This window comes from Drosophila erecta, unplaced genomic scaffold, assembly GCF_003286155.1.
Source record: "Drosophila erecta strain 14021-0224.00,06,07 unplaced genomic scaffold, DereRS2 tig00000021-arrow-pilon, whole genome shotgun sequence".
Classification (NCBI taxonomy): Eukaryota; Metazoa; Arthropoda; class Insecta; order Diptera; family Drosophilidae; genus Drosophila; species Drosophila erecta.
In genome coordinates this window covers 10,080,756-10,099,245 of record NW_020825198.1, presented here as the reverse complement: position 1 = coordinate 10,099,245, position 18,490 = coordinate 10,080,756, and the positions used below count along the sequence as shown (strand labels likewise).

General features: G+C 43.1%; 2 protein-coding genes across 3 annotated transcripts; one reads left to right on the top strand and one right to left on the bottom strand.

Annotated features, from left to right (window-relative positions):
* Positions 1-7,887: 7,887 nt before the first annotated feature.
* LOC6546012 (uncharacterized protein DDB_G0287625) lies at positions 7,888-14,048 on the bottom strand. Its single transcript, XM_001972205.3, has 8 exons — positions 13,809-14,048; positions 13,284-13,599; positions 12,228-12,275; positions 10,893-11,323; positions 9,725-10,400; positions 9,339-9,662; positions 8,476-9,125; positions 7,888-8,412 (listed from the first exon to the last, which is right to left on the bottom strand). The coding sequence occupies exons 2-8, from the start codon at positions 13,578-13,580 to the stop codon at positions 8,097-8,099; spliced, it is 2,742 nt and encodes a 913-aa protein (XP_001972241.1). The 5' UTR covers positions 13,581-13,599; positions 13,809-14,048; the 3' UTR covers positions 7,888-8,096.
* Positions 14,049-14,287: 239 nt separating this feature from the next.
* LOC6546011 (85/88 kDa calcium-independent phospholipase A2) lies at positions 14,288-18,370 on the top strand. 2 transcript variants are annotated; one of them, XM_015157732.2, is made up of 8 exons: positions 14,288-14,453; positions 14,792-14,929; positions 15,083-15,375; positions 15,433-15,732; positions 15,794-16,611; positions 16,668-17,308; positions 17,365-17,700; positions 17,767-18,370. In XM_015157732.2, exons 2-8 carry the CDS (start codon positions 14,890-14,892, stop codon positions 17,997-17,999), a joined length of 2,661 nt encoding a protein of 886 aa, XP_015013218.1. In that variant the 5' UTR covers positions 14,288-14,453; positions 14,792-14,889; the 3' UTR covers positions 18,000-18,370. The 2 variants fall into 2 exon arrangements, with proteins under 2 accessions (XP_015013218.1, XP_015013217.1); XM_015157731.2 differs by lacking the exon at positions 14,792-14,929.
* The last annotated feature ends 120 nt before the right edge of the window (positions 18,371-18,490 follow it).

Below are 18,490 nucleotides of genomic sequence, written 5' to 3'. Positions count from 1 at the left end.
AGACGGGAAAACACTGACTTGATTCAGGGAGAGGGACATGGATATACTACATACATATCTGGCTGCCGGCCATGGCTATTTGGGCTGGTCGAGGCTAAAGGGCACTTTTGTTTTGGTCTTGTCTCTCTTTTGTCTTTAAACCTTTCTGTCTGCGTCTGTGTCTGTGCAAATTGGGCGCATTACTTTTAACAAGCGTTTTCTATTCGGATGCGAGACTCCTCCATTTGCGTTTCCATTTTCATTTGCATTAGCAATGCATATTTAATATGCCCAAGCCCAGTACGAGTACTCACACCAGCTAGCTGAAAACAAAACTCCACCCCTTGCAGCAAGTTCGCTGCTTAAGTCTTTCGTTTGACATTTGCAATTGCCTGGGCACAGTGGGTAGAAAATGTGTTCTTGGTAAAAATGTATGTAAGAACTTGAAATAATGGTTAAATGAGAAGAAAGGCATGATCGAGTTTAAATTTGAATTTTCATTTATTTTAAGAATTGTAAAATATTTCAGTTTTTTTTAACATAGCATAGGATTAACTTTTTGCATGATTTCGGAGTGGTATACCTCAATATACTTGGTATTTGTGTATATATATTTTATGATTTATTGTTAGTGAATTTAAATTTAGAGGCTACTTCTAGATACGCCCACTTTGTTAGCTGGAACATAACTTCTGCTTCATAAAGCTTTGGCTTAATTCAGTAGTCATGTAAAATTCAAGAAAAACCTGCCTATTCACCATAATACTAATCATATATCTATAAAACTTATCCAAAAATAGTGTTAGATGTATCAATGAAGTATCATTTCTAAGCGAAAATGTCGAAATACCAGTTTGGCCAACTGTGCCCTTCTGTTTTTCCAGGGAATTGGGAATTAACATTTCAGCGCATGCGTGGGCAGCTACAGTTAGGAGTTAAAGTTAGCCGCTGCTGGCAGCATCACTTATTGCGAACTCCTGACTTCGACTGACGGACGGAGTCAAGTCGGTGGCCAATTTGGGCAATTGCAATTGCCGTGCTGGTTAATTGAGCCCGCTTACCTAATGCAATAATGCTAATGCCGGGCTATGTCCGACGATCGGGCTCCGATTTTGGGCCTTTGCGTTGGTGGTGTCAAAGTTAACACGGTAGCTGTGAAATTTGGCGCTGGGGAAATCCGTGGAAATTGCCAACTGATGCAAGCCTGCCATTTCCTCATCCTTAGCAAATTGATTAGGACAGTTTGGCGGCAAAAGCTAACCAAATAAATAAGTTTATAATTAAGTGGAAGATTTGCGGGCAGCAGCAGTTTTTGTTTTTCTCTCTATTTTGCGCAACTCTTGATCGAAGCAGCTCGTAGTTACTTATTATAAATTCTGCTTCAGCTCTATGTTGTTGCTACTTTGTTCACATTGTCATTTGCCTGTCTGCGTGTTGCTTGTGAAATTGTTGCATTGCATGCAGCGGCAGCAGCAGCAGCAACATCACCAGGCGACGATGCGATCTGCAGTGGCAACATCTTCTTTTCTTCAACTACTATTTATTATTGTATTAGTTTCTATGCTACGGCTGTTTCTTCAGTTATTTTTTTCTATTTTTTCTTTTAATTTCAAGTGCTTTTTGCTGTATTTTTGTAGATTTTTTCCGGCTGCTACAACCAGAAATGCAACAGTTTCTGGTCGACTCCACTTAAATAAATGATGATCATGGCGGCGATGACGATGATGATGATGCTGAGGCTGGCAGTTCACATTTTGGCATTTGCATTCAGCAATTCACATTTGGTGAGTATGCAAGTTTTTCTGATCCATACGACAGTTTTATGCTCCAAATTTTATGTGTATCAATTTATCTGTCGAAGACGGAGTCAACCTTAACATTTAGTCTATGCTTTTTGATATACTCGGACTGGAAACATTTACCAAGATCTTAATTGGCAACTTTTGACGGTTTTTTGCCAGCGGTTTTCCACCGGATTGTTAATGAAATGAAAAGTGGTTTTACAATGATATTGCACAATCGTGGCCAGCAATGACCTGCGAAGATAGCAAGCCAAGTCGAAAGGAAAATGTATCGCCGCATTTTGTGGCCACAATGGAACTCCAGCTCCATATGACTGGGTGAATGTTGATGGTAGTGCTGCGAATAAATAATGTGTAATTTACCAACGCCAAGTGACAATTAATGTGCCATTCGGCGAACTACTGTTATGCAGTAGTAACTCACTGGCAAATGCCGCAAATGCTTCTCCGGATGGTTAACATTTTCGGTCACTCGGAACCGATGTACAAATTAATTGAAGTTGGCCCATAGTACGAGTACGTGTGCCAGTGGTCGGGGTATTCTTGGCATCTTAAGACTGCTGCAGGTAAATCCATAAGACAGATAAATCTATAAGCTTGTAAACTTCAATTCTTGTTGAGTGATGTATAGGAAGTGCAATAAAATCTTATGTGTTATGGTAACGAGCTATAAATAAGAATTAAATAGACTTTAATGGGATTGAGTGCAGAAGAACAGGTACAAATTTTGAACTAGTCAATTTTAAGTACATTATTTTTACAGGACTTTTGTATACGTAAAACAAAAGCTTAATAAGGAGACTCAAATACCGTTCAAAAATGGATATTTAGCTATTATTGTATACCCGTACTTGTAAAGCAAAAGAGTATATTAGACTCGTTGAAAGGTATGTAACAGGTAGCTTTTCCGACCATATAAAGTACATATATTCTTGATCAGAATCAATAGCCAAGACGAACTGGCCATTTCCGTCTATCCGAATGAAAACCTCAATCTCAGGAAATACAAAAGCTAGAATTTTGAGATTAAGATACATAGCCGCAGAGCAAATGTTGCCACGCTTACTCTAACGCCCACAAACCGTACAATAGCATTCCACCTTTTTTTGTAATTTTTTTGATGTTAGATGTAGAAATTCGAAAAAATTAAGAAATGTTCCATGGCTCAAGTTCTAAGCTCCATTACTCAACTTATCTTAATCGGATTTTGAAGTAACAGGAAGAAGGAAACGTTTCCGACCATATAAAGTTTATTCTACCGATATTCCAGAAATGTTGAAATTTCACTAGCTGAGTAACGGGTATCTGATAGTCGGGGATTTCGACTATAGCATTCTATCTTTTTAAGTTAAGTTTGGCAACACACAAAACGTACTCACCTAGTTTTTCGTAGACCAAGTTCCAACTTATTAATCTGATCTAGGATTATACCCGACTTGGCTCGCAGACATCAAATCTCCAGCTAAGATAGCCTATCGCCATCCGAGATTTCCATCTTTTAAACCCTGCAAGCCCGACTATAAACGCCACTGGTGGACAATTTATGAATCGTAAAACACGGCCGAGCTAAAAGCGAAAAAGTGCATTCTAATTCATTTGAATACAATTAACGTGTTCCGAACGGTATGGCAAATGTTTAGGAAATTACTCAAGTGAAGGCCCCACATTTCGTGATCCCAGAAAGTCCGGGATTGGCCGCCCAACTCCATTGAAGCGTGGCTCCAGCACAGAAAGAAATCTAGCTCAAGCTAACTTTGACAAAAATAAATATGTATATATCAAGCCTAATATACATAAAAAAAAAAAATTTTGAGAAATTTGTTAAAATCTCCTGGAAGCTCAAGAGATCTAATGACAAAATGCCATCAAATCGATCATCGCAGATTTATTTGCATTTCTTGCAATGCACATGCACGACCACCGAAATTGTTTGCTAATGAGCTGCTCCAGCGAAAAGGAGCAGCCATCCGTGGATTACATGCTGTGGAACTGATGGGGGAAATGGAATCTTTGGTTTTGGCTGACTTTTGACTCGCATTGTTATATGATTTGCGGTGCCTTTTCCTGGTTTTTAATTTCGGCTTTGCGGCCACAAGTGTTTGCTATAATCGCCGCAAATACGTGGTCAGCGTTTAATGACGGGCCTAAGCACCCATGTAGATTTTCACCGTCATTTGGACCAAAATATATGGACTGTGGATCGCACTAAGTCCATGCATCAGCGATAATGCCCGCTGCGATGGCGATGCAATAACTTAATGCCTTCCATTCACGCCAAGTCGGGCCAGATCCGATAATGAGTCGGGTTGCTCGCACAATTGATATATGTATACTCTTATGTATGTATGGGCATAATGGCATCCGACATCCGAGCGACCTTGTCGTAATATTTATAGTCTATCTGGATGACCGCCGGAGAAAGAAATGATTATTACGCACTAATCAGACGTTTTGGGTTATTGTTTATTTTTTGATTTCTTTACGCCCTACACCATATTGCAGCATAAAACGCCGACTTTTATGGATGAAATCGGGAAAGCGTTGCAGCCATCGGCAAAACACAAAGTCGCGAATGAACAATGAATGAATGAATGAGTGTTGAAAAAAATATATATGTCCACCAAAGAAGTAAAAAATAATATAAGAAGCGCCCAGATTTTCCACACTACAAGTCGCAGGCAGCCAGCCGTGTAAACTTGTCGGCATTAGCCAATGCTAAGAGACCCCTGCCCCAAGATCCCCAAGCCCCGATCCCCGAACTCCGAACTCCGATCTACGATCCGCGATCTGCGATCTCCACAATGACTCCCCTGACACACCCGGATAACTTCATTTACATTTTGGGCGTGAGAAGAATGGCGGAGCAGAAACACAGAAGATCTGCCTCATCGGCTGGCTTAATTAGATTATAACTACTAGTGTTTGGTCCGTGTGGTATCTGCTCCCAGATTTGAATTGCGTGCCAAAGACGATGGGTATGGGTATTGCATAATTGGGGCGGGACGGGAAACCATGCCCGTCATCCATAAAGCGCACTCGCCATAAAGTGCATTTGCCTACTGTCCCAATTAGTTGGCTGGCCATGGTTACCTCTGGTTAACTCCGGCCACAAACGAAGCAATTAACTTGTCTTGCGGTTTTCACAAAATACAAAAAACGCTGTGCGAAATGTTCACACATTTCAAGGAACTATCGGTGGTTCGGAAAAATCTTGGAAAATTCTGTGGAAACCATACAGCACTTAATGAACCTGTATTTAAAGGAAATCAATGTTTATCAACGCTTAGAATATTTATAAAAACACATTAAATTATAAATCTGACCAAATAAGTTTACGAATGTATTCATTTAAAAAAGAAAAAACAATTTCTTATATATTTTATAACAAATAAACGTTAACGTAAATAAACAATTTAATGATTTGTATGTTTAAACTTAAATTCTCTAAGGAAATACAATAAAGTAATGAGCTATTATATGACATTTTTAGACAACCGAAAATGTAGGACAAACTCAAAAGCTAAAAATAATTTAAATTGTTAAGCTATATAGTTGCTAAAGTAAAATCAAGCGGTTAATAACACTTAAAAGTTAAGCTCTCTTGACAATATTGTAAATTTGGCTCGCTAATTTTTCACGAACTCCAAAGACAATGACAGATTGTAGATTTCAAATGCCCACAATCAAATCATTACCAACATTTTTCTCTAATCTCTGCGGTTTTGTAAACGTATGCAAATTCCAGGCCTTTGAGTGCCAAGGTCTTTTACAAGAAAAAGCCGCCAGGCATAATCCCTTGGGGAATCAAAAAACAAACACACCATATTGTTAACGATGTGAAAACGTGTACAACACAAAGCACCACACAAAGCATCTGTATTTGGCCAAAAAGCGGCAATTAGCCACGCACCCGCACACTGGCCAGCCACCAAGATGAGATGGCCCTGGGCACCAAGTAGATCCAAGTGGATCCAAAAAGATCTAAAAACATCCAGCGGCAATAGCGGCGATCCAACTGACATTTCAATTCCAGTGCCAACAATTGCATTTAACACACAATTTATGAGTGGCGATTTGGCTACTGATTCTTGGACTCCTATCCGTGGAGTACATGTCCGAGCTCTGGTGCTGGCATTAACCGACTTGTGGGTCCCCGGCCCGCCGTCGGTGATAACTGGATTCGCTGGAGTCCCAGCGGCAAGCTCACCACCTTGGCATTTAGTCCGCAACATGTGCAAAAAGTGCCCGAGCAACAGGAAGATGGCAGCTACACTTTAAAATTATGGAGTATTGTTGAAGAAACTGGGAGATTTGAGCACAAATTAAGAGTGACCATAGTGTAAATCTCTACAACATTGATTAAAAAGCTCCACTACACTGCTCATTTTTCAAATCCATATTATCACCATATACACATAATTCAAATTCAAATCTAAAAAACCATTCTATTTAAGTATCTGCACTTTGTTTTCAAATATTCCAATATCCTGAATTTATAAGCAAGTTTGCCTTCCTGCAACCGTTACCAAAAACCAACATTTAATGTTCTAAGCAAGCATTATTATAATATATTTTTAATAACCAATAAACGCCTCAAATTGATCATAAAATTGTTTAAACTGCACTGACACCGTTGAAATTTCTTAATAGAAGCGCCGAAACCGCAACAAAAACAAAATCGTAACTAAAAAGCAGCAGCCGCAGTCGCAGCATGGAGTTGGAATCGCAAATTAAATGTTAATAGTAATATACGGGCCACAATGGAATGGCGGCGCTTGGGACAAAAACCGGATTTGTGGCAGCCACAGACAGAACAATGTGCGCATAAATCTAGCGTCAAAACATGAATGCAATTTAAGCTAACTGAATGAGCGATTGCCGGGGGATTAGCCATCATCTCGGCGACCGGGTGAACAAAACCCGAAAACCTGCTGGCGCAGTGATCAATTCAAAACTTGACATTGTCTGTCGGAGCACCCCAACTCAAAAGCTGTGAAGAAAGGAAGCTGCAACGTATCGTATCGGATCGGATTGGATCGTATCGCATGGGATGGGATGGAATCAACGGCCTACCGAAGATATTAGCTGGCGAACACGCATATCAAGTGACAGATTGCATAACAGTCGAATACGAAGACGCCATCAACCCATCTCCTCGATCTGCAGCTTCAACCACATCCACATCCCCATCCCCATCTCATGTGGCGTGTGGTGAAAGTTAATTTGGCAGAAATATGTAGAAAAATTATGAAATGTATTTTCCTTTCGGTTGCCACCGCACCGGCATTGTCTTGTGGCAATATCAACCGCCGAGTGGCAAGTATCAAGCGGAAACGACAACCAGCAGCTCATGCAGCCACTTGTGCCGCTTAATAGGTTAATAAATACATTTCGAATGGAGGCAGGAAGAGCTGACAGCAGCACGCCAAGTGATTCAAGTCTATAAACGCGGCTATTCCCTACCACTTCTCAGTAACTCAAGCACCTTAATAATTAAGAAAGCTACATTCGCTTCACAACTATAGTTAAGGAAAATATGATTTGGGGAAGAAAATACTACTCATAAAGTGGGGAAATTATAATAATAAACTAATAGTGATAGTATTCATAGATAGTGTGCCTCAAATTTAACTGCTTACGAATGGTTGCAGTCCAATTTTATTAGTCCAAAAATATTGTCTTTAAAGAAGCATTTAAATGTCTGTTAGTTGAAACTTTACGACAGTCAGGTCTGAAAAATGTACAAATATACTTGTGAAAGGGAAACTGGATCTAAATACATCTTTGTTTGCTTGAATGATTTTCATAACCACAGCCTTGTGATCCATGTCTGTGCCTTTAATCGCATTTAACGCCGTTTCTCGTTTGTTATTTCGCGGCTGACAATTACATGTGGGCACCTTGACGGGGCCAACAAATTGGCGACCAACAGGCATTTCTCCGGCATTGTTTGGGACAGGTGGCCAGGTGGCCAGGCCGGAGCCTTGGCCATTTTAGAAAGGTCCAACTGAAAGCGCTCGAATGGGCCGGCGAAAGGTACAAGAAAGGTACTCTTCAGCTACACATGCACAAGCGCCACCATATAGAGACAACACGTGGTTACAGGTTGGTTTTAGTTAGGTCTAGACATTTATTAAGCAGGCTGGGCTCGGTGGCCAGATGGCGAAGCAGCTCTGGTTGGGCATTAGTGAGTGCACGTATTTTGAGCACATTATAATTTAGTTATATATTTGAAATATGTGTGTAGCAACCCAATCACTGGGTTTGGTTATTGCTATTGCTATTACTAATATATTACTGTCGCTCGGGTGTCGCTCACTTGCAGTCGGCTGCCGCATTGTTGGCGGACTTGGTGGCCGCTTTAATGGCGGCCGCCGAAGTGCGCTTCACACTGACCAAGACATTGCGCTTCGTGGAAGCCGGACCAGGTTTGGCGGCTTTGGCAGTCTGTTTGGGCGTTGCCTTCTTTGCCGGCTGCTTGGCTGCAGCGGTGGTCTTGACCATTGGTGTGGCTGGAGCGGAAACAGGCTTTTTCTCCGGTGACTTGGACACTGGCGCGTTTTCTTTTGCCACTCCCTCATCGGCATCGCCGTTCGCTTCCTCCTTGCCGTCTTTCGCCTTGTTTTTCTCGCTGCAAGTGAATAAATATTGCATAACATGCTCAGGATGGATTGCTTCATCGTCTTTCACATACCTTTCAATGTCAATGTTAAGCACAGACTCGTCCTCTTCATCCTCCTCATCTTCTTCCTGCCCCAGCGGCTCTACTTCTGCCAGGAGATCGCCCAGATCTTTGTCTACCTCCTCCCACATTTTTTTATCACCCTCCTTTTTATTACCCTCTTCGCCTTCTCCATCATCATAGTCTTCGTCCTCATCCTCGTTTAACTTGCCATCGATGTCCTCATCGCCTTCGGCGTCATCATCACCGGTCTTTTTGTCGTCATCGTGGTCATCCTCATCGCCCTCCTCCGTCTTGTTCTTCTTCTCGGTCTCCTCCTTGTTGCGCAGGAAAGCCTTCACATGGGAATGCTGCATGCAATGCTTTTTGGTGTAGTCCTCTAGAGACACATCATCAGCCTTGCCAGAATAGTGATTGCACAACTCGCAGTAGAAGGCCTCTATGATCTTGATATAGTCCGGGCCAATCAGAGCGCGTTTGCGAGTCTCCTCATCCTCGCTTTTCAGAGCGGCTTCCGCCTCGGTCACCATGGCATCTACATCGGCATCGATCATGTCCACATCGATCTCGCCCACGGAGTCTACAGTGTGGAATTTATTCAAATCAATCTCGCGCTCATCCACACTATCATCCGATCCGGATTCATCGTTGCGGGCCTTGTTCTGCAAGCAAACATACAAAAATTAATAATTGTGCAGAGCAAGATCTAGGAGGAGTATCATTTTAGGAAGGAAAAAGAAACGTGAAAATTGTTTTTGAAAGGAAAATTTACAGTCGGAGGAGTTTCTAGGAAAACCCATTCCATTTTATCGGATGAGACAACGTTCTCGAACTATCTGTAAATGAGTTCATTGAAGGATATGAGTCAAACTCACCCTAATGTGCTCCAGGGAGCAGCGGTGGTTCTCGTAGAGCATGGCATTCTTGAAGGCCAGGTGGCAGGAGCCGCAATAGGGCATCAAGAACTTCTTAATGGTCTTGTGGTGCTCGGAGGCCTGATGAAGATTCTTGGGCTGGCGGTAGGCCAATCGGCAGAGCCGGCAATAGCGCGACTCGTGCTCCTCCTTGCTGTTCTCCTCGATTTCGCGCTGAGTGGTGCGCTGTCGAGCACGCATTCGCTGCAAGTCAGCTCGCTGGTTGAGGGCCACCTGTCGCATGGAGTTCTTGTGGGGACGAGAGTTCAGATGGTAGTTGTACTCCTGCGGATCAATGAGGACACATTGTTATTTAATAACTCAAAACTCCTGTAAAAGAAACATACCTTAAATGTAACACACTTGATGCGGCAATGGACGCAAATGAGTTTGATGAAGCTGCGTTTGCGGTTGTTGTGGTCCTCATCCCGATGACGGGAGCTACGTCGATCCTTACTGTGATCATCGTCCGAATCTTCCTCGTCTTTGTCCTTGCGCGACGTGCGCTCCTTCTTGGCGGACGATGACTTCTTGGACTTGGAGTCCTTCGAGTCGTCCTTGTCCTTCTTCTTACCTGACTTCTCGCCCGATGACTTGGCCTTTTCGTCCGATTTGTCACCATCGCCGTCCTCACCTTCGCCCTTCACCTTGACATCCTCGTCATCGGAGGCGTCATCGGCCTTGGCGCTCTTGGGATCGGACTCATTTAGGTCCTTATCATCATCGTCATCGCCATCACCGTGCTCATCATCATCATCGTTACCTTCGGCATCACTCTTGTCCTCGTTGTTGGCCGACTTGCTGCGTTTTTTACCAGGCGAAGAATTCTTGCTCTTCTCGTCCTTCTCATCATCGTTTTCTTCATCGTCATCATCGTCGTCATCGTCGGAGTCATCGCCTCCATCGGCGTCCTTGTCCTTGCCTTTCTTCTTCTTGCTTTTCTCAGCATCTCCGCCGTCCTTGTCCTCATTGCCGCTGGAATCGTCGCTGGAATTCCCGCCCTGGCGTTGTCGTCGCAACGAGCTACATTTGGGTGGAATGAATTCGAATGTGAAGTCATGTCAGGGTGGCAGGATGGTTTTTTTTTTTTTTGGTGGAAGGCAAGTTCAAAATTTTGTGTTTTTTTTTAGTACCTAAGATCAAGCTGGGTGGCAAACTAACAAAATACGTTCTTGTCATGAAGTGTAGGGTGTCTTTTTTTATCGGTACATTTCAATTCGTTCTACTTAGTTACACAACAATATACACATGGATAGTTTTTGAGCTACGAAGAATGGAGTTTCTCTGAAGGCCGCTTGGTTAATCTGGCACCAAGTGCTCTCCTCCTCCTTTTCGCATTTAGATTTTAGATTCCTTACTGAATCTCACAGTTCACATTAGTATCTCAATCTCACAGATTGCATTCATAGTTCTTTGCATCCTCAATTGGTACACAATAGCGTAACTCTGATTTTTGTATATTCATTTGGGTTTTGATTTAATTTTTTTTTTTGTTTGTATATTTGGTCTATTTACCTTTTCAGCTGCTGAATCTTGAGCAGGCGAGCCCGGTCTTTCTGCTGCGCATAGAGCAGTTGGCGGCGCATGGTGCGCAGGTCATTCGACTCGTTGACCCTGGTGCGCACAACGCGCATTCCTCCCACCCGCATCCCAGTGCGCATCATGCCGCCCCTCATCGACATTGTGCCGCGGGGTCGGGATATATAGTTGGTGCCGGCCACGCTACGCATCATCCGCTTCGGCGGACCCATCGATCCGTCCCGCTGGTGCCGGCTGCCACTGGTGGAATCATCGCGTGGGCGGTAGGAGCTCGAGCTCCCGCCGTTATTCCCACCACCGCCGGTGCTGCTACGCTGATGATAGTTCGAGGAGGAGGAGCCAATGTTCTGCGACGAGGACGAGGGTCGATCGCTGCGATCATTCGACGAAGACGTGCGACGGTAATCCTATTGACGATTGATGAGTAGGAAGGTGTGTAGGAGCTTTGTTTTGGTTGATTTGGTTTTGATTTTTGTATCAAATATCAAATATAGGTGGTAGATTTATATTTATATAAAACATATATAGACTTGTTGAATGAAAATAATTGCTATATAGCTACAGACTGATATTGATTCTGATCTGATCGGATTGGTTGTGGGTTATTTAGTTCGCAATTGGCTGTTATTATTATTTCCTGCAGCGTGTTTTGTGTGTGGTAGCATGATGGAGAAAACTTATACGCTTAGCTACATAGATTTGAATCGATATTATTATAATGCGTATGCGGGTGTACACACTGATAGATTTCTATTTGCTCTGCTCGGATTGCAAACCGATCATTGATTTTCGACAGTCGGTATGGGGAAAAATTTGACAGCTGATGGTACGGGCATACAAGATATACAAGAGTTTACAGATCGAAATCGCTTCAATCGCTTCAACAGCTCTCTACAGAAGTTTTTGCTCTCTCATAGTATATACGTGGATCAGTTCGGGTCAGATCGGATTGGATCATATCGATCGATCGGTCGCTGGCAAAATCATTATCTATATGGTGCCGCGCCGCTGACGATGCTATGGACAATACACAGATTTATATAGATTTATATGGTCAGACGGTGCTCCAAAGTGCTTGTCTGGCAACTTTGAGTCCGCGCGCTGTTTGCTCATTTGGGACATGTTATGCTTTAACGCTCGATAGGCTCAACTCAGTCCCGCGTTTAAGCTTCACAAACAGTGCTATAAATATTTGGAAAGTCATTAACATTACACAGTACATGGCGATTGGCTTAATGCATAATTAATATGTAGACCTTTGGGTGTAGCGTGCTTGGAATAGCATTTAAAATGGGGCAAAGTATAACTTACGTCTTGACGCGGGCGTTTGCGATCATCGCTGCGGTCGCGAGAGGAGTCCTAGAAACACAAAACATAAAAATAGATTGCATTATGAATGTATATGTATATATAGATGGATGTGGGTAATACATCACTCATTTACTGAAAGACCGACAGACATATTATTAATATAATTAATTTTCACGAGAAAGTGATCCTGCATGCGTTGAGAATAATGGGAGCTGCTGCTATCTCAATTGATCAAAAAGGTAAGAACACTAAATTCATTTTGTACTATTAATTTTCTTTAACCTCGTACAAATATATGCAAGAGTATTTGTCACTGAGAAATATTAATTTTGCCTCTCTGTATATTTCAAATACTATAATATTTGTTATCTATTTTCTCTGCAAAAATAAGTGCGCCGTTTATAAGTACGCACCTGTTTATAGAATTTATACAAGTATACATTATACCTAATAGTTGTTTTGCATATGGAAACGATTTTTATATTAGAAGAGACGTCAATAAGATTTAATCTATATTTTCTGACAGATGCATAATTAGGAAAGCAACAAATCAGTTGCTAGTGATAAGTTCATTCATCCAAAGAACATTTACACTTGAAGTTAAGAGACGTTTACTATCATGACCAATATTTACCAGTTATTATCAGTTACAATAGTTTGTTGTAAAATGATCTTAACTCTGATTTCTCGCAAGCATTGCTAATCGTCTTTAGTGGACTTTCAGCGTATTTACTCAGTTTGCCAAAAATCTTTCCATTTCAAGAAATTACTTACAGTTTCTTATCTCCTTTGGGAGATCACCATCGATAACCATCACAAACTTAAAGCAAGATAAATGTGTATCAATGTAAATGTCTTATATGCGAGATACACAATGTAGAAAAGCAAAAGTAATAGGAGTCTATCTATTATCAATTCATTCTCTGCCATATCATATTTATCCGAATCAAGTTGAGTAGAATGCAGACCAAATTCTGGATATATTTCTGAAGCTTTTGTAGTAGTTATTGACTAATGGTTTCTTACAGGTTAGTACGGTAAGGGGGTCCAACTTACGTAGCTGCGCTTGTGGCTCGAGGAACTGGAGTCGTAGCGTCCGCTGCTCGAGTTGTGGTGGGTGAACTTGTCCCGGCTCCGGTTGTCGTAGTGGCTGTTGCCTCCTCCTCCGCCGCTGTTATTGTTGTTGTTGTAGCGATTGTTGTTGTTGTGATAGTTATTCTCGTACCGCCCATTATTGGGTCGGTAATTGCCTTGGGTGCGAGTATTAACATAATTGCTGGAGTTGCGATTATTGTAGTAGCCACCGCGAGTGGTGCCCCCACCACGTGGAATGAATCCTCCGCGTCCGCGCATCTCTATTTTCAATTTGTTCCTGATGAAAAGATTACAAAATTCGATCCGCATGAAGAAGAATATATGTGCATATGTGAGCGAAAAAAAAAAAACGTTCAACGTTTTTTTTTTCAGGGATTATCTTTCCGCCGCCGGTGGCGTCGCTTGCTTTGGGTGAAAAAAATCGATTTTCTGCCGGCCCAAGCAATTTTTTTGCGCTTTTACTGCATCTCGATTTACGCCACTTACCTCGGTTCTAACACTATTCACTGATGGGCAGAAGTGAGCGCTACTTTTGTGTCTGTTTTTTAACTTTAACTGCACGTTTTATTTCTGATTTACACCTTTTCCACCAGCCACTTTTTTCACTTGGAACAATTTTTACTAGCAATGGCGAACGAAGTGCAATGTGACCGTGATGTGAGGGATGCGCAGTATATCGGTGGTTTAGACTTAAGTATATCGATTGCTTTTCAGTATGTGAAAAATGTGGCAACCTAAGCTAGCACAATTTAGGTATGACCTTGAAATTCAAGGCGCAGACTACCGTTATAAGGAAATGAAACCACTTCTATTTGTTGTTCAAATATATTATTATATATATATTTAGAGAAATACAATTTTATTAGCATCCAGTTTGAGTAAGTTTTATTTGTTAAATGTCTTCATAGCCAAAACTATTTTGAAACCCCGAACTTGAGCGGTTTTGAACTTGGCTAGATAGTCATGAAATATCGTTTAGTGCGCAACCATCACTGACAAACGGTGACATCGCTAATAAAGCTGCAAAAAATACAGCACAGTTGTTATTTTCGATAGCAGAAATTCTAAAGTGTATAATTCTGGAATTGTGCGATAAGGAACCCTGAAATTAGAGCAGTAAAATGTTCAATGGTTAGCTAATACTTTTGCCTATTAAAATAACTACAAACTGTGTGTGGACATATGCCATTTGCCAAATTACGCATCCATTTTTCACGCCATATTTTAGTAACTGACCCACAGAACAGTAACCTTTTTATGACAGTCACTATTGATTACGATGGGCAGCAGGAAAGCGGGAAATCACGGAAAATGGGGCAGCATTAGTACAATGTCGCGCTATCAGATGACCTGTTCCTCTCCTATTGGCCACAGATGTGTACTATTGATTTCTTGGCAGCCCATCGAACCACTCGCTCATCCTCACCCACACCCGTATAACTAACAAACTGGCCATTATTTTTTGTCAGGTTCACCGCATCCACATAAGCCAGCTCATCCGTTCTGATTGGCCAAGTTCAAAGTACACATTCAGCATCCGCAGCAGAAAATTCCGCAATCTTGAGTCATGGCGTGGATGGCCTTTGGAGCCCTAGCCTCCGGTTTCGGTATTCCCCCCCTTTCAATCACTACCACTCTTCCTGTTCTCGCTCATGTCGTGTCGCCGTTTAGTAGACTAGTTGAGAATGTGTTAATGTGTCTTATGACCAACGCAATTTCCTTATCTAATGACAATGCCTTTCTATATTTTACAACTACAGTTCTACAGCGCCTGCTGGGTGGCGATCAGCCGGCCAATAAGGTCTTGGAGGTCAAGAGCGAATCGCTGGGAACGCTTCAAGTCCTGGCTCGCGATGACGCCATGGTCCTCTTTGCACCGCCCTTTAACAGCAATGACAAGCGAGCCGTCTATGAAATCATTTTGCAGCGACCCACCTCGGATTCCAATACCACATCCTTTAGTCTGTACCGGTCGCCGGTGCAGCAGGAAGCCGAGGAACGCTTCAATGCGTTTCTGCAAAGGCTGCCCGTCTTCGTCAGCATTGTCAAAGAGGTTCTACAGAGGATAACAAAGCAATGCGACTGTATTTATTAAGACTTTATCTTTTAGTACTATAATGTAAATGGCCTGCAGAAAGCTTGCGACGCCTTGGCGGATAATCCCTCCTGGACGCTGTCCCATTTAATTGCCTACTTCAACCTGGTGGACTACATCAGCAATCCGAAGATGCTCCAGTGCGTGGACCAAGCAGATGCCACCACTCTAATGTCGCCTTTCCAGTTGGCCATCAAACAGGGCCACATAGAGATGGTGAAAGTCCTGCTGCCGCTGAGCAAGCTAGAACACTTGGATATTAACAGCAACTCGGTGTTTCACTACGCCGCTAGCACCACCAAAGAGATTATCAATGTAAGGCACCAATCCATATATAGTTCAAACACATTTCAAACGTTATTTGCCATTTATCCAGCTTATCACGGATAAAAGCACGGTAAATCTGAATCATCTCAACTCCGATGGTTACACACCACTTCATGTCGCGTGCCTCGCCGACAAGCCAGAGAATGTGAAGGCACTGCTGCTGGCTGGGGCCAATGTCAATCTCAATGCCAAGAACATCCGCAAAGTGTACAAGACATCCGCACCCACTACGGTGTCCTCTTTTCTGCGCACCAATGTTAGCAAGCTGTACACACAAGACATGAAATATGGCGGCACTCCTCTGCACTGGTGTTCCTCCCGCGAAACCCTGCATGCCCTCATCATGGAGGGGTGTGATGTCAATGCCACAAACTTTGATGGACGGACAGCACTGCATGTGATGGTGGCTAGGAATCGCTTTGAGTGCGTTGTCACCCTACTGGCCCACGATGCGGAGATCGATGTGCTGGACAAAGACGGTAATGCAGCTTTGCACATTGCCATTGAAAAGAAACTAGTGCCGATCGTTCAGTGTCTCGTGGTCTTTGGGTGTGACATCAATCTGAAGAACAAGGATGGCAAGACACCACGTCACATGGTTGGCAATGAAACTTCTACCAATAAGGAAGATGAAATCCTCTACATCCTGCACTCTGTGGGAGCCAAACGCTGTAAGGAGACTGGCTCAAAGTGTCCGCCAGGCTGCAATGCCAAAGGCACCTACAACGGCATACCGCCAGAGGCACCGGAATCCGTGGAGCAGCGCGAGCATATAGAAAACATGCTTGCCACCACCAGCCGACAAATGATGGGTGGTTTTCTGAACGCAGCGGCCAATGGAATACTGGAGAAGCAGCAGCCGGAGCAGTATGGAAATATATATTTATCTTAAAATACAATTTAATAGTCTGTTCATATTCCAGAAAGCCAGTGGTTGTCGATACTGAGAAAGAATTAAAAGGCCAGAGTATAATGGATGCCCTGCTCGGCATGTTTACAACCAAAGTGAATGCAGATGAGATGAAGAAGGACAACTCGTCGGATAGTTTGGCCAGTGGTTCGGCAAAATCAGCTGTGTCCAGTCCAGAGCAGCTTCCTTCACCCACCTCGCCTATTTCCGCTGAAATCGGCGATAAACCCTACGGACGCGGACGCCTGCTCTGCCTGGATGGTGGTGGCATTCGTGGTCTGGTCCTGGTACAGATGCTGCTTGAAATAGAAAAACTGTCGCGCACTCCTATTATCCACATGTTCGACTGGATTGCCGGCACCAGTACTGGAGGAATTCTCGCTTTGGCACTGGGTTGCGGCAAGACGATGCGTCAGTGCATGGGGCTCTACTTGCGCATGAAGGAGCAGTGTTTTGTGGGCTCACGCCCCTACAACAGCGAGTTTTTCGAGTCAATTTTAAAGGACAATTTGGGCGAGTTTAACGTCATGACGGATATTAAGCACCCGAAGATCATGGTCACCGGTGTGATGGCGGATCGCAAGCCCGTCGATCTACATCTATTTCGCAACTATACGAGTGCTAGTGACATTTTGGGCATTGTGACTTCCATAAGTAAGTGATATACCCAATATGATTGTGAAAGTTCCCCAATTATTTTATGCTTTTAGACAACCGAAGAATTCCTCCTCCGCAACCAAACGAACAATTGGTTTGGCGTGCTGCTCGGGCTACTGGAGCTGCGCCCTCCTATTTCCGCGCCTTTGGTCGCTTTCTGGATGGCGGCTTGATTGCCAACAACCCGACGCTGGACGCAATGACCGAGATTCACGAGTACAATATGGCCTTACGCAGCGCTGGACGCGAAGCAGAGGCCATACCTGTATCCGTGGTAATGTCACTGGGCACGGGTCATATTCCGGTGACTGAACTTAAGGACATTGATGTCTTCCGACCGGAGAGCATCTGGGATACGGCCAAACTGGCCTACGGAATCTCCACTATTGGTGAGGCACCTAATTTATATATGTACTTTGTGTGGGATCTTTTACTCAAATTCGTATTCTTGGTAGGCAATCTACTGGTGGACCAGGCCACCTGCTCCGATGGAAGAGTGGTAGATAGAGCTCGCGCCTGGTGCAGCACCATAGGCATACCGTACTTCAGGTTCAACCCTCAGCTCAGCGAGGACATCGCCATGGACGAAAAGGACGACCAAAAACTAATCAACATGCTGTGGCACACTAAGGCGTATATGCACGCCAATCGGAATAAGATCATAGAGATGATCAATTTCCTAAAATAGCATGCCAGACGGATTTAGACCGCATTTGCTGTAGAGATCTCTTATCAGAGGGATCCTTTCGATTCATGTCTGTGTATTTTAGACTCGTTTCACCTTCTTCGTTTTTATTAAGCACCTTTTCTGCGGTCTAAATCAGCTCACCCGCTGGGACTTCCACTCTCAATAACACCGAAATCCTCCCACCACCTGGCTCCAAAACAGAATCTGCATGTTTCCACACCCAAACACCTATTTTTTTTATATTCTGAGGCTTTATCTCCAGGATACCAAACGAAATACGCTTTGTATATTGTGTTATTGGACCAAAGAAGGTACCATATCATCACATTAATTTCGAAAATCTTTTATTTTGTATATTATAATCGGCCATGTATTGTATTGTATGTAATCCTCCATATGAGTTCAGAATTGAATCTTTTAATGTATGATAGCTAACATTCCGTGCCGCTTCGTTAGAAAATGAATATGTGTAGTATGTATGTCGAGCACGA